Source organism: Pleurodeles waltl, chromosome 2_2 (assembly GCF_031143425.1).
Source record: "Pleurodeles waltl isolate 20211129_DDA chromosome 2_2, aPleWal1.hap1.20221129, whole genome shotgun sequence".
Lineage (NCBI taxonomy): Eukaryota > Metazoa > Chordata > Amphibia > Caudata > Salamandridae > Pleurodeles > Pleurodeles waltl.
In genome coordinates, this window is record NC_090439.1 from 112,580,344 (window position 1) to 112,596,289 (window position 15,946).

General features: G+C 48.9%; 1 protein-coding gene across 1 annotated transcript in view; it reads right to left on the reverse strand.

Moving 5' to 3' along the window:
• ZCCHC2 (zinc finger CCHC-type containing 2) overlaps positions 1 to 15,946 on the reverse strand; it is a 362,663-nt gene that overhangs the window by 144,801 nt on the left and 201,916 nt on the right. The window contains exon 8 of the mRNA XM_069219490.1: positions 12,669 to 12,726. Within this exon, the coding sequence (XP_069075591.1) occupies positions 12,669 to 12,726 (58 nt within the window). The remainder of the gene's footprint in view (positions 1 to 12,668; positions 12,727 to 15,946) is intronic.

Below are 15,946 nucleotides of genomic sequence, written 5' to 3' on the forward strand. Positions count from 1 at the left end.
AGTTGAGGTAATACCAAGCTAAGGTTTCACAGGGGTCTGGGTGCATCCATTGAGCGTGCAATTCTTTTGACCCATTCTAAGAACCACTTGATGACAGTTCCGGTTAACAAAAAACATTTTTTTTGCCTGTGGCCTCGTGTATGTCGCAACAGCTGTTAAGTGAATCTTTATAGATACATATGAAAGGTATGAAAGGTTTGAAAGGTTCTCATCCAGTACGTGTGAAAGATACCCAATAACTGAGGTGTTGCAAGTTGTGCTGTGATAATTGCTCCCTTATGCACCAGTGAGTGATTGACACTTGGCTGTGCAACATTTCTTTGTGGTTGGTTTGCAGGCATAATCCGCATCCAAGACAGACCAAAGTAGCCACACTATTTTCTCATGCAAATAGCCTGAGGCTTTTTGACACCTCTCCCTTGCATGGTTAACAAATCCTGTAAGATTGACAGCATCTTTACACTGCTTTGTGCTACTTCCACCAAGTCTGAATACCATGTTTGGCTGGCTCACTGAAGAGCACAGAGTATTACTATACTGGGGGACAATTTGTAGTTGCATATAATTATAGCTATTAGTGGCACCGTAGTAAAAGGGTATACAGAGTTCATTGGCCAATCTATTGATGGAGAATTCCCTAAAGACTGGTGATGTGGATAACTGGGAGGCAAAGTTTTGGCATTTTGTGTTTTCAGGTGAGGTAATAGGTCTAGGAGTGTGTAGGAAATGGCCCTGGTTGCATTTACCCTCCACCCCAACTTTTTGCCTGATATTGATCCTGACTTGACTGAGAACGTGTCGAGACCCTGCTAACCAGACACCAGCAGCAGTGTTCTTTCACTTAAAATGTACCATTGTTTCCACAATTGGCACACCCCTGGCACACAGAGAAGACCCTTGTAAAAGGTACAAGTGGTACCAAAGGACCTGTGACCAGGGAAGGTCCTTAAGTGCTGCAGCATGTGCCAACCTAAGAGACCCCTCACCTAACACATGCGCACTGCCATTGCAGACTGTGTGTGTTGGTGGGGAGGAAAAAGGCAAAGTCGACATAGCATTCCCCTTAGGGTGCCATGCACACAAAACACTGCCTATGGCATAGGTAAGTCACCCCTCTAGCAGGCCTTAAAGCCACAAGGCAGGGTGCACTATACCATAGGTGAGGGCATAGCTGCATGAGCAATATGCCCCCCTACAGTGTCTAAATCCATTCTTAGATATTTTAAGTACACTGTGGCCATATTAAGTATATGGTCTGGGAGTTTGTCAAAACGAACTCCACAGCTCCATAATGGCTACACTGAATACTGGGAAGTTTGGTATCAAACATTTCAGAATAATAAACCCACACTGAGTATTGGATTTATAAAACAAATTGCACACAGAGGGCATCTCTAAGATGCCCCCTGTATTTTACCCAATCCTTCAGTGCAGGACTGACTGGTCTGTGCCAGCCTGCCACGGACAGGCGAGTTTTTGACCCCATGGGGTGAGAGGCTTTGTGCTCTGAGGCCAGAAACAAAACCTGCACTAGGTGGAGGTGCTTCACCCTGTAACTGGAACTGTAACACCTAGCAGTGAGCCTCAAGGGCTAAGGCTTCGTGTTACAATGCCCCAGGGCACCCCAGCTAGTGGAGATGCCCAGCCCCCAGACAAAACCCCACTTTTGGCAGGCAAATCCAGAGGGATAATTAGGAAAAACAAGGAGGACTCACCATCTCAGCCAGGACCACCCCTAAGGTGCCCAGAGCTGAAGTGATTCCTCCCCTCACCCCTCCCCCGAATGCTTGCAGAATCCTCCATCTTGGTTTGGAGGATAGGGCCGATAGGAATGTGACCCCCCTCCCCAAAGTGAGTGGGCACGAGGAGGGTGTAGCCACCCTCAGGGACAGTAGCCATTGGCTAAGGCCCTCTAACCCTAAAAGCGCCCCTAAATCTTCTATTTAAGGGCTCCCTGAACCCAGTGTGTCAGATTCCCAGCAGGGAAGAGAAGGAGACAACTGACTCAGCCCCAGCCCTAACGGCCAGTCTCCTACTTTGAAAAGCTGCAAGAAATGAAGCAATGTGTTCTGCGGGACCAGTGACCCCTGAAAAGCCTCCATGGTACTGCCTGCATCACAGAGGAGATAGAAACTCCAGTGACCTGTCCAAAAAGAAACCATCTTTAAAGGGGCTCTCACCTCACTCCAGAAGTGCGAGTCCAACTACTCTGCACCCGATGCCCCTGTCCAGAGAAACCAACTATCCAGAGAGGATCCCCAGGCAACTCCGATGACGTGTCCACCCTGGGCTGACCCCTCTGCAACCCCAGGACGCCGCCTGCAGAGGGAATCCCGAGGACCCCTCTGACGCGACTGCCCGGGACAAAGATATCTGGTGCCATGAGAAGCACTGCACCCGCAGCCCCCAGGCCTGGGATAAACCGACCACCGGTGCAGCAACGACCAGCAGGCAGCCCTCAACCTTGCCCAGTCGGTTGCTTGCCCGAGAGGCCCCCCTGTGCCCTGCCTGCAGCCCCTAAGTGACACCTCGGACCCTCTAAAGAGCTCCATTGAGAGCCCGTTGCCCTGTTGGCACACTGCACCCGGCCACCCCTGTGCAGCTGAGGGTGTGGTTTTTGTGCCTACAAGGGGGCCCTCCAGTAGTCCTCCAAATCCCCCTTGGTCTGCCCTCTGACAACGCAGATACTTACCTGCAAGCAGACCGGAACCGGAGTACCCAGTCTCTATGGGGGCCCACGTTATTTTGGCTCCTGTTTGACCTCTGCACCTAACCGGCCTTGTGTTGCTGGGTGTTTGGGGTTATCTTGAACCCCCCTATGGGGGCTACATATGCCCCGGAGCTTGAACCCATAAGTTTGTTACTTACATCAAAAACTGTACTTTACTTACCTCCCCCCAGGATCTATTGAAAATTGCAGTGTCCACTTTTAAATTAGCTTTTATTTTGCATGGGATAGTCAAAAACACCCAAGAAAAGATAAATGGCCGAGAAAGAACTCAAATGACAAGATGTACACAGAAAATATGTTAACCTGAGGTGGTAAGTACTTCATACTCCATTCTTTAAAATACATTTAATCTTATCACAGAAGCAAAGTGTACCATCACATCCGATCATGTACTGGAGAGCAATCTAAAAAATACAGGAATCCAAAACAATTTATGTTAAGAAATGATGTACAAGTTACTTACCTTCAGTAACAAAATATCTGGTAGAGACATATTCTAGTTGCAGATTCCTTACCTTAGAATTCTCCCACAGGCGTCAGACTGGATACAGAGATTTTTCTTCGAGCAATACCCTGGCACGTCAGTAGGTGTCGTCGGTCGACTCCGTATGCGTCGTGGTTGCCGTGATGACGTCTGGAGCCCACGCGCAGTGACGTCAATTTCTTTTAACCACTTTCCACGCCAGAGTTTGCAACCGCGTTGGATGAGTGGGCGGTAAGGAATCTGCAACTAGAATATGTCTCTACCAGATATTTCGTTACCGAAGGTAAGTAACTTGTAAATCTGATAGAGACTTCTAGTTGCAGATTCCTTATCTTAGAATAGATACCCAAGCAATGCCATCCTCAGTGGTGGGCTGCGAACCAAGATCATACTAGAAAGTCCTGCAGGACTGAACGACCAAAGTAGCAGTCTCAACCGACCAGACGATCCAGGCAGTAATGCTTAGCAAACATGTGCAGGGATGCCCACATAGCTGCCTGACAGATATCCAGGATAGGAACTCCGCGTGCCAATGCAGTGGAAGCAGCAGTTGCTCTGGTAGAATGAGCACGCAAGCCTTTAGGAGTTGCTTTTTAGCCAAATCGTAGCACATTTTGATGCAAAGAAGCACCGATCGAGAGATGGTACACTTTTGCACCACCTTCCCTTTCTTCGCACCCACACAGCCAACAAAGAGTTGATCGTCCACCCGGAAATCTTCAGTACGACTGAGGTAGAACGCCAATGCTCTTTTTGTGTCCAGACGGTGGAGTCTCTCCTCCTCATGGGAAGGATGTGGGGGTGCCTAGAAGGCAAAGTGATGGACTGGCCTACATGAAATGGTGTAACCACCTTAGGAAGGAAGGAAGGAAGCTCTAGTGCGTAACACCACTTTGTCGGGTGTGCAGACAAGTATGGAGGCTTTGAAGAAAGGGCCTGAAGCTCACTCACCCTGCGAGCTAATGTGATGGCGACCATAAAGACAGTTCTGAATGCGAGGAGCCGCAAGGGACAATTATGCATTGGCTCAAATGGGGTACACATCAAATAATAAGTACAAGATTAAGAAACCACTGAGGCATGATAAACAGAGTGGGATGAAATAAGTGGGTGAGCCCTTTTAAAAACCTACTCACAATAGCAGATTTAAAGAGTGAGGGCTGATCAGGTAGCCTAAGAAAGGCAGAAATGGCAGATAAATACCCTTTAAGGGTGCCCAGAGCAGAGCCCTACTGGGCTAAAGAAAGAATGAACAGAAGAACCCCTGACATAGGGGCAGAAAGGGGTACCAACAAATCTGTTGATCCACCATGCCACAAATGTACTCCAACGACATGCGTATACAGTTTTAGTCTAAGGATGCCTGGCTGCCAAGATAACATTGCAGACTTTGAGTGGAAGGGCAAATGTCATCAACTGTTGCCGCTCAATCTCCACGCATGAAGGCGGAGGTTGGACAGGTTCGGGTGGAGAACCGTCCCCTGCTGCTGCGACACAAAATCCGCCCGAAGAAGCAGTCTGAGTGGAGGATCAATGGACATGCTCAATAGCTCTGGATACCACACTCTTCGAGCCCAGTCTGGAGCCACCAAGAAAACTTGAGCCCAGTCGTACTTTATTTTCTTGAAGAAAAAAAAGGAAAAAAAAACAGATAGGCGGGAAGACGTAAATGTAGCAGGAGCTCCACTCAAGACGAAAAGCGTCTCCAAGCGAGTGCCGCCTTGGAAACTCCAACGTGCAGAACAGCTGACATTGCGTGTTCTCTACGGAGGCACATAGATCTAACTAAGGCTGTCCCCACTTAAGAGACCTTGTGCCACCTCCCAATGGAGACACCATTCATGATCGACTGTGCGTCGTCAGCTGAGTTAGTCTGCTCTAGCGTTGAGAGCCTGCCAGATGTTGAGCCATCAGGGTACTCCCTGATGTTCCAGCCATGTCCAGAGGCGTAGTGCCTCCTGACAAAGGGTCCAGGACCCTACCCCACCTTGTTTGTTGGAGTACCACATGGTCGTAGTATTGTCCGTGAACACCTGCATCACTTTCCCTTTGAGAGAGGGAAGGAATGCTTTCAACGCAAGCCTGATCGCCCGGAGCTCCAGCATATTTATGTGGAGTCCGACTCTGCTGGAGATCAGAGGCCTCTGATCTACCCCTCTCCCATGTGGCCACCCCAACCCAGAAGTGACGCATCTGTCACTATAGAGAGATCTGGTTGGGGAAGGGAGAGGGATCTGCCGTTGACCCATTTGGATTCGAAAGCCACCACTGCAGGTCTTTCACGGTCCCCTCCGAGATCTGGACATGTCGGAGACATTTCCCTAATGCTGCGCCCACTGGAACTTCAGGTCCAACTGCAGAGCCTGCATATGCCATCTGGCATGTGTTACTAGCAGGATGCAGGAGGCCATGAGGCCCAGCAGCCTCAGAGTCAGTCTCACCAAACCCAATACAGAGGCTGAAAGATCGTAATCATAGCCGGAATGTCTTGGACTCGCTTGTCAGGAGGATAAGCTCGAAACTGCACTGTATCCAGAACAGCTCCAATGAAAGGGAGCTGTTGAGAGGGAGTCAGGTGTGACTTTGGCATGTTTACAGTGAACCCCAGCCTGTGCAGGAGGTTCGCCGTAGTCTGAAGGTGGGAGACAATTAACAGCCAGTCATTGAGGTAGGGGAATACAGACCTCCTAACCTGCGCAGATGAGCTGCAACCACCGCCATCACTTTTGTGAACACCCGAGGGGCACTGGGAAGGCCAAAGGGGAGCAGGGTAAACTGAAAGTGCTCGAGACCTACCAGGAATCGTAGGTAACGTCTGTGGGCAGGCAGGATGAGGATGTGGAAATAAGCATCCAAAGCTACTATCCAGTCTCCTTGGTCCAAGGCAGACAGAACCCAAGCCAGGGTGAGCATTTTGAATTTCTCCTCCTTGAGGAAGTAGTTTAGATCCCAAAGGTCTAGGATAGGACGTAAGCCCTTGTACTTCTTTAGTATCAGAAAGTAGCGGGAATAACAACCACGACCTACTTCTGGCACAGGGACCTTTTCTATAGCTCCCTTGGCCAAGAGAACTGAGACTTCCTGGCGGAGAAGCACCAAATGATCCTCGGGAAGGTGACTGAAGGATGGTGGCATGTGTGGTGGTGCAGATTCGAAAGGAAGGGGGTAGCCCTTCCGAACGATCTGCAAAACCCACCCATCCGTGGTAATATGTTCCCAGTGGGGCAGGTGATGGCTGATCCTGCCACCAACTGGGTGGGAGTGAGGGGACGGACTAGGAGGGTTTGGAGACTGCAGCGGGGGCAGAGGTGGATTGGACAGACCGCTGGTTCCCTGTCCCACAGCCACGTGGGTTTTCTCGTCCTCTGCCACGCATATGCTGGCCAGCGTGCGTGGCACAGTGGCTGGGTAGAGGACGTGACAGGGCGCCCCTTCCGTGTCCACGAAAGGGACAAAAAGCGGACTGTGGTGGGCGAGTGGCGGAGGAAAGACCAAGGGACCGAGCCGTAGCCCGGGAATCCTTGAATCTCTCCAAGGCCAAGTCCGCTTTGTCTCCAAAGAGACGGGTGCCATCAAAGGGCATGTCCATGAGTGACTATTGGTCATCCCCCGAGAAGCCAGAAGTGTGTAACCAGGCATGGTGCTTTAAGGCCACTGTTGTTGCAACCGATCTGCCCAGACAGTCGGTCGTATCCAGCCCACAATGGATAGTGAACTTTGCCTCGTCTCTCCCATCTTCCACTGCTTGGGACAATAGCATGGGCCTCCTCCGGTATCTGCGGCAGGACTCGCGCAACCGTATCCCACAGGGAGTGGGTATACCAGCCCAAAAGACATGCGGTGTTCACAGACCGCAGTGCAAGGCTAGAGGAAGAAAACAACTCCTTGCCAAATTGTTCCAGCCTTTTGGATTCCCTATCCGGGGGTGCGGAAGGGAACGTGCCAGAAGAAGAGGAAGCTTGGATTACAAGACTCTTAGGCTGGGGTATTGGGACAGGAAGTTTGGCTCGCTCGGCGTGTGTCGATGGCGGCAAGCAATAGGTCTGTTCACAGGAGCCCGTGTGTTGGATTTGGACCACGTACCCAAAAGGACATCGGTGTCGGTGAGGGCCTCATTGAATGGGAAAAGGGGTTCTGAAGTAGAAGCCCCAGGCTGAAGCTCCTCCGTCAGGAGATTAGACCCGACTTCCACAATAGGTATCTCAAGGCAGAGGACCTCAGCTGCCCTACTGACCACCATACTGTAAGTAGCTGGGTTGGGGATGCGACAGGGAGCCCCTTCCATGGCCACGAAAGGCGGACTGTTGGCGGTGAGGGGAAGCAGAAAGACCAAGCAACCGAGCTGTAGCCCGGGAGTCCTTGAATCGCTCCAAGGACGAGCCCACCTTGTCTCCAAAGAGACAGAAGCCATCAAAGGGCATGTCCATAAGAGACTGTTGGACATACCCCAAAAAACCAGGAGTACACAACCAGGCGTGGTGTCTCAAAGCCACCGTCATAGCAACTGATCTGCCCAGACAGTCGGTCATGTCTAGCCCACATCGGATTGTGAACTTTGCCACGTCTCTCCCATCGGTGACCGCTTGGGAGACAACAGCACAGGCCTCCTCCGGTATCTGCAGCAGAACTTGCATGACCGTATCCCAAAGAGAGTGGGTATACCGGCCCAAAAGGCATGCGGCGTTCATGGACAGCAGCACAAGAAGAAGAAAACATCTTCTTCCCAAATTGTTCCAGCCTTTTTGATTACCTATCCGTGGGTGCGGAAGGGAATGCGCCTGAGGAAGAGGAAGCCTGGATGACAAGACTCTCAGGTGTGGAGGTGCTGGGTCAGGAATTTAGGGTCGTTCGGGGCAGGCAGATGGTGGCGTGCGATAGTCCTGTTCACAGGAGCCCCTGTGCTGGGTTTGGACCAAGTACTCAAGAGGACATCAGTGAGGGCTTCATTGAATGTCAAAAGGGGCTCAGATGTGGAAGCCCCTTGCTGAAGCACCTCCGTCAGGAGCTCAATGTCAAGGATCTCAGCCGCCCTACTGACCACCATAGCATAAGATGCTTCCTCCGCCTTAGCCAGGGTAGGAGGAGACAGCATGCCATCGTCAGGAGAAGTATCCAGACCACTGGCTTCGCCCAAATCCTGAGCCCAGTCCATAGCAGGGTCATCTTGGTATTCATAAGGGTCCAGGGACCCCTGCAATTCCTCCCCATATTTGTACCTACAGGAAAAAGGGTCAGAATCAGACATTGGGCGAATAGGCCCCACCAAAGCTGATGGCGTCCACGTCGATAGTGGGTACTACCGACGTCGGGAGTGTTGATAATCGACCCGGCGCCGGGGAAGGTCTAGAAGGTGCAACCTGTGTCAGTGAAGATCAGCGCACGCATTTGAAGGCGACCTCCGGGGCTGAAGCTGCCGGCGCGGAACCCAAAGGCCCCTCAGCTGAACCCCTTGGGCCCGAAGGCACCGTATCTGGGTCGGCCCGCCCAAATATGAGGCGCCTGGCCTTATAAAAATCATTTAGTTGGGCAGGAGTCGCTCCGGGAAACTCTGGGAAGCGCGGAGTCGACCTAGACGCAGGCTCCGAGGACAGAGGCCTAGTGGGTTGACGTTCGTCCCGTGTCGCGTCAGCTGAGCGACGCAGTGAAGTCGAAGAGCGATGGGACTTAGACTACTTCTTACCTTGACCCGAGGATTTTGAATACAACGAGTGGTGATGACTCTGCGACCGATTTCAAGGCCTCCCTCTGGAGCGAGACCGGGACCTACGCGGAGTCGAGTGCCGGGCTGCCATTAGCTTTAGGGACCGTTCCCTCACAGCTTTCAGGTGCATGGCCGGACACTCGGAGAACGACTTCGGGTCGAGGTAGGAAGTTGGCTCTGTATACACAATCTCAAAGTAAGAGATAGTGTGCACAGAGTCCAAGGGTTCCCCTTAGAGGTAAGATAGTGGCAAAATTAGATAATTCTAATGCTCTATTTTGTGGTAGTGTGATCGAGCAGTAGCCTTATCAAAGGGTAGTGTTGAGCATTTGTTGTACACACACAGGCAATAAACAAGGAACACACACTCGATGTCTTAACTCCAGGCCAATAGGTTTTTATATAGAAAAATATATTTTCTTTATTTTTAGAACCACAAGTTTAAAGATTTGAAGTAAATACATAAAATGCAAGGTACTCCACACACAGGTAAGTTAGGAACTTTGAATTAGAGCAATAACATACAGTTTTTGTTGAAATGGCAAAAAGCGATTTTAAAAGTGGACACAGTGCAAAAATCAACAGTTCCTGGGGAGGTAAGTAATGGTTAGATTGTGAGGTAAGTAAAACACTTCTGGGCATAGGCAGCCCACCGTTGGGGGTTCAAGGCAACCCCAAAGTTACCACACCAGCAGCTCAGGGCCGGTCAGGTGCAGAGGTCAAAGTGGTGCCCAAAACACATAGGCGCCAATGGAGAACAGGGGTGCTCTGGTTCCAGTTTGCCAGCAGGTAAGTACCCGCGGCCTCAGGGGGCAGACCAGAGGGGTTTTGTAGAGCACAGGGGGGAGGGGGAGGGAGGGGGAGCGGGGGGTGGAACACGGACACAAGCAGGCACACAAAAACACACCCTCAGCGGCACAGGGGCAGCCAGGTGCAGTGTGCAAAGCAGGCATCGTTTTTTTTTATAGGTTTCAATGGAGGGACCCGGGGGTCACTCTAGCGGTGCAGGCAGGTACAGGTGGGGCTTCTCTGGACAGCCACCACCTGGGCTGGCAGAGGGTCACCTGGGGGTCACTCCTGCACTAAGGTTCGGTTCCTTCAGGTCCTGGGAGCTACAGGTGCAGTGCTTGGTCCAGGCGTCAGGTTCCTTGTTACATACATGCAGTCGCGGTCAGGGGGAGCCTCTGGATTCTCTCTGCAGGCGTTGCCGTGGGGGTCCAGGGGGGTCGTCTCAGGCTACTCACGGGGTAGCAGTCGCTAGGGAGTCCTCCCTGTGGTGCTGGTTCTCTGGATCTTGAGCCGGGGTGTCGGGTGCTGTGTGTGAAGTCTCACGCTTCTGGCGGGAAGAGTGAGGTCTTTAAAATTGAAGAAAAGTTGCAAGTTTGTTGCAGGTTGTTGAGCAGAGCTGCTGCTCACAGTTTATTGGTCCTGGGGGTCAGGGCAGTCCTCTGAGCCTTCAGAGGTCGCTGGTCCCTGTTGGATGCATCGCTGGTTGCAGGTTTTCGACTCAGGAGACAGGCCGGTACGGCTGGGGCCAAAGCAGTTGTCATCTGTCGTTTCTACAGGCTTGTAGGTCAGCAGTCCTTCTTTGTAGTTCAGGTTACAGGAATCTGATTTCCTCGGTTCTTGGGGGCTCCTAAATACTAAAATTTAGGGGTGTGTTTAGGTCTGGGAGGGCAGTAGCCAATGGCTACTGTCCTGGAGGGTGGATACACCCTCTTTGTGCCTCCTCCCTATGGGGAGGAGGGCACATCCCTTATCCTATTGGGGGATCCTCCAAAACTAAGATGGAGGATTTCTAAAGGCAGGGGTCACCTCAGCTCAGGGCACTCCTGACTGGTGGGTGACTCCTCCTGGCTTTTCTAATCATCTCCTCCAGCATTGCCGCCAAAAGTGGGGGCAGTGGCCGGAGGGGCGGGCATTTCCACTAGCTGGGATGCCCTGTGGCGCTGTAACAAAAGGGGTGAGCCTTTGAGGCTCACCACCAGGTGTTACAGTTCCTGCAGGGGGAGGTGTGAAGCACCTCCACCCGGTACAGGCTTTGTTCCTGGCCACAGAGTGACAAAGGCACTCTCCCCATGTGGCCAGAAACTCGTCTGGTTGTGGCCGGCTGGCAGAAACTGGTCAGCCCCACACTGGAAGTCAGATTGGTATTCAGGGGGCATCTCAAATATGCCCTCTGGGTGCATTTTACTATCAATTCCACACTGGCATCAGTGTGCATTTATTGTGCTGAAAAGTTTGATACCAAACTTCCCAGTTTTCAGTGTAGCCATTATGGAACTGTGGAGTTCGTGTTTGACAAACTCCCAGACCATATACTCTTACGGCTACCCTGCACTTACAATGTCTAAGGTTTTGCTTATGCACTGTAGGGGCATAGTGCTCATGCACATACGACCTCAGCTGTGGTATAGTGCACCCTGCCTTTGGGCTGTAAGGCCTGCCAGAGGGGTGACTTACCTATGCCACAGGCAGTGTGAGGTTGGCATGGCACTCTGAGGGGAATGCCATGTCGACTTAGTCATTTTCTCCCCACCAGCACACACAAGCTGTGAGGCAGTGTGCATGGGCTGAGTGAGGGGTCCCCAGGGTGGCATAAGACATGCCTCAGCCCTTGGAGATCTTCCCTGGCATCAGGGCCCTTGGTGCCAGGGGTACCAGGGCTGTGCCAATTGTGGAAGCAAAGGTAAAGTTCAGGGAAAGAACTCTGGTGCTGGGGCCTGGTTAGCAGAATCCCAGCACACTTTCAATCAAAACTTAGCATCAGCAAAGGTAAAAAGTCAGGGGGTAACCATGCCAAGGAGGCATTTCCTTACAGTCATGCTCGAGGCACCACAGACAAACGCGATGAGGATCCATCACCGACATCATCAGATGGCAGTCCTCACAAAGCTTGAACCTGGTCTTCGGGGTCATCTTGACGCACCAAAGTCATACACAAAAACTTCCACAAAACAGTCGAATTTGGCCAAAAAAATAGCCAGGGTAGCTCTCTCTGGATCAGCACGTGGCGCGGAAAGAAAAGAACTGACATCACTACGTTAGGGCGGCGTCTATGTACTACTCCCGACGTCATCACAGAGACCAAGACGCCTACGGAGTCGACCAACACCATCTACTGACGTGCAAGGGTATTGCTTGAAGAAAAATCTCAGGATCCAGTCTGTCACCTGGGGGAAAGGTCTAAGGTAAGGGATCTGCAACTAGAAGTCTCTATCAGAGAAGAAATGTAATTTGCACTTGTAAATAGCAGCTCTGCGTTGTGCCAGATTCAACTGAAGAAGGAAAGTCCAATGAGAAAACTCTGGTCCTTTTAAAAATGTATCAATGCTCAGACCAGTGGTATTAGTCTAAATGTGACTCGAAATGGCAAGGTGGATTTGGGGGGAGTGGGGCTAGGGATGTCACTGGAGTAAAGGCTTGCATCACATGGCACATGCATGATATACCACTGTACATGGTGGATAAATGTCTTCAAAGTCGAGAACTGGGGTAGTAAAACATCTGTAAACAAGGAATATAATTAACTGTAGAAATTAGCCTCAGCTCACATGTGCATCACCATCCAATTTAAGCACCAACACAAGATGCAACCCCCGCTCCCAAATGACAATAAAAGGGTCAATAATAACCTCTGAAATGGTGTGGAGTATGCGATTATTTTCAATATCATTGGTAAGTTGTGGTCTTTACTGTCAGACCTCATAACTGTGTAGGCAAGGTTTATTTAGGGAAACAGTAGCACTTACTTTGTAAAAGGACATTTTCCAGTGTATTTCCTACGGACAACTGAGCATGGTTGGAGGTCTGGGGAAATAAAACCGAAACATTAATGTTTAAGGATGCAACAAATGTTTTCGAAATAGATATGAAATATGGATTGTCATAAAATATCAGCAGAACCCCGGTGCACAAACACAAATAAGTACCGTGTTTTTTGGGGTTTAAAAAAAACAAAAAACTTTTAACATCCATCAACCACACAGTTATTACCATGTTGCACCTTACCCTGCAAAGTAATGAATAGAAGAAGCAGGAAATGGGACAGGGTCTTGAAATGACTGAGGGCTATCAGAAAAGCAGGACTGATTTTAAACTTGCACAACAGCTAAGTGATCTCATAACACAAATGTTTATGGGAAGCCAATTGCAGAAGAAGGTGTCGGCACCTAGGGGCCTTCTAACAATGGACAGTTTGTGGTGAAAGAGGGGATCACTGGTCAGGCAGTGACAAGTTTGCTCCCGATTAAATCTGTTCTAACCCCTGAAAAGTTCTGGTGGTGATCTAAAGTGTTCTGAAGTCCTCTCCTTCAGCTATAAAAGCCTATGCAATTCAGAGAACCTGAGGGTGGGGTGAATTTCTAAATGCAGCATATTTATGGCATTTAGAGTTTGGTAAAAGGACGCTACATGGTCTAGGTGTAGCAATGAAAATTACGTTTTAATTGCTTTTCCTTGCTACTTTGAGACCAGCATGAATAGTAAAGCTGCTTCTAATAGAAGCATCTTTGCGATGCAGTTAAGGTAGCAGAAAAACTGCTTGCACAACACATACTAGGTGTGAAAAGCTATTCACAAACTAAAATTTAGCATAAGAGTTCAAAAATGAAAACATTAATACAAATTATGATCAAATATTACAAATGTTAGTAAGCAGCTAGTTGATTGCAATGAAAGGAGGACAGCCTTTTGAATGTAATGGGGTGAGTAGACCCACTATGCAAACATGTTTTAAGCTTTATTGGATTTGGGGAGGGCTAATATTTTAGGTCTGGCTACAGACATTTATTTGCCAGACACTCATGCTATCATTACCAAACACAAAGAGGGGCTTTGGAACATCCCATTTCAGGGACTGCTTGAAGACATTCTCTTGTGCATTTTAATGTGGGTCAGGTCAGAGGAGTATTTTGGCTTTGCCTCAGGAAAACAGAATTATGAGCCCGCTTGCCTTAAGAGACCTTGACATTTAGAGTTTACTGAAGATGACGTGCTGATGCATTGTAATCTAGGCACCCTTGCGTTTCCAATTGTTTCCACATTCCTGTTCATTTTACACTAAGGAGTAGCAGGCACTTAAAGCATTAGGCTAGAAACATTACAAGTAATTTAGCAAGGGTAACAATTAAAATATCAATTAATGGGTGTTGCCAAGGCACTGAAGTGAGAGAATGCTCATTTCAGTAGCTCCCTTGCTGCTAAGCCAGGTCTGACCTTTCACTTTTATTTGTTTAGGGAAAACGCTTGGCAGAAGGCAGATTTTGGGAACTCCAGAACTGACACAGGGCCTGCAGTGCTTCCCCATGCCCTTCGCCTAAATGCTCTGTGGCTCTACTGCATCCTGGGATTCAAGATGGTGGCAGAGACTGGAAGACGGTGCTCCTCTAAAGGGGTCTGCAAAGTGATCCTGCAGCTGAAGAATGACTGGACCTTCATGTAACAATTAAGGTTGAGGAGCTCTGAAGGAGCAATCAAACTTCTACAAGAGTGGGCATGGCCTGATGCACAATGTCAGGGAGGAGAGTGGTGTTAACTGCTTCTCCTGCCTTGGTTGAGAGCAGATAGTGGCATAATAAGATCCCTCAACCTGGCCAACCGGGTACTGTTGTGCTTGCAGGCAGGGAAGGGGGTGTTGGTTGGATTTGTGGGCGTGAGTGGGTTAGAGTAACATTCTGTCCAGGTAGCTGATGACAACGTGAAATGGTGACTATACTGACATTTGTTGACCACTGTTGCCCTTAGGGCAGGACCACTGGAAGGAGGGATAGATGGGTCTGCTTGGTGAGACCCTTGAAGGAGGGGCACGACCTGATATCTTTGTTGTTCAGGTAGAGAGTCACATATCCTTACCCTATGATTCACAAGTAGAACAGTGGATGTAGGCCTTCACCGGGATTCCTTGCCTCAGGACTACAGTGCCAATCCCCATGCCTTCTAATTTCATTATCACTTGTTTTCCAATGCAGAAACCCCTTTAACTTAAGTATCAAAATGTGTTATTGACTAGCAAGGAGTGACGAACTGTGACTGTCAAAGCACGTTTCTAGCATATCCATTGTACTGTAAATGTGTCATGAAGTTATGATAATCAAGTTTGCGCAAAAATACATTCAGTGATTGTTTAGTTTGAAAGTTATTCCAAGCATATCTAACACTATGACCGTTCGTTCCTCTTTCATAATTATAATTTAGTTATTTAAATTGCTTACTTTTAGGCTTTATATTCATTTAAGTTTAAGGATTAAAGATCTTAAGCACATGCAGAAGAGGTTCTATTGTAGCTACAGTTTTCATTTTAGCCTGTGTGCACTTTAGTTCAGGATCAGCTTTTTTGCAGAATTTATTAATGCGGTATTAATCTCCAAACACCTGCTATCCCGAATTGATAAACTCTCAGGCGTCACAAGTCTAGTACATCCTATCAACAGCTACATTTCAAAGTTTTAGAAGTTGACACTTAAAGGAAACATGAGCTAAAGAAGACGCAAATGCTATGGGACTTTTTACATAGGCGACATATTTTGCATCCAACTAGTTTAGTTGTGTTAAGTCTAGTATCTTAAAATCTCTCTTTGTTTCTGAAAACATAAGAATCAGTGATCAATATTCTATGTAAACCCCAGTAATTGACCCATGTGCAACACAAACTTCACTCATGGCACAAATACAAACGGCATGACACCAGATTTAACCTTAACAGAGGCTGTTTACAGTGAAACTCTAGGGCTCAGGCAGCACTAAATTGCGCTAGGGCAATGTTTGTCACAAAACAAACACGATGTCTTTGCCCTTGAAATAGCTAGAAAGCTATTCCAGACAAACAAATCTTGTTGCCCCAAGTATATGAACAACCTCAAACGTGTGAAATAGGTATATTTTTTGATTTTGCTAGGAACTAACAGAGCCTAGAGATAGCACAGGGTGTTAAGGATACAAACTGTGACAGTGTTACCATTTTCCCCCTATTTTCACTGTTTACGAAATACTAGACTGCTTCTAATTTTCATCTTCTGGACTGTTACCATAC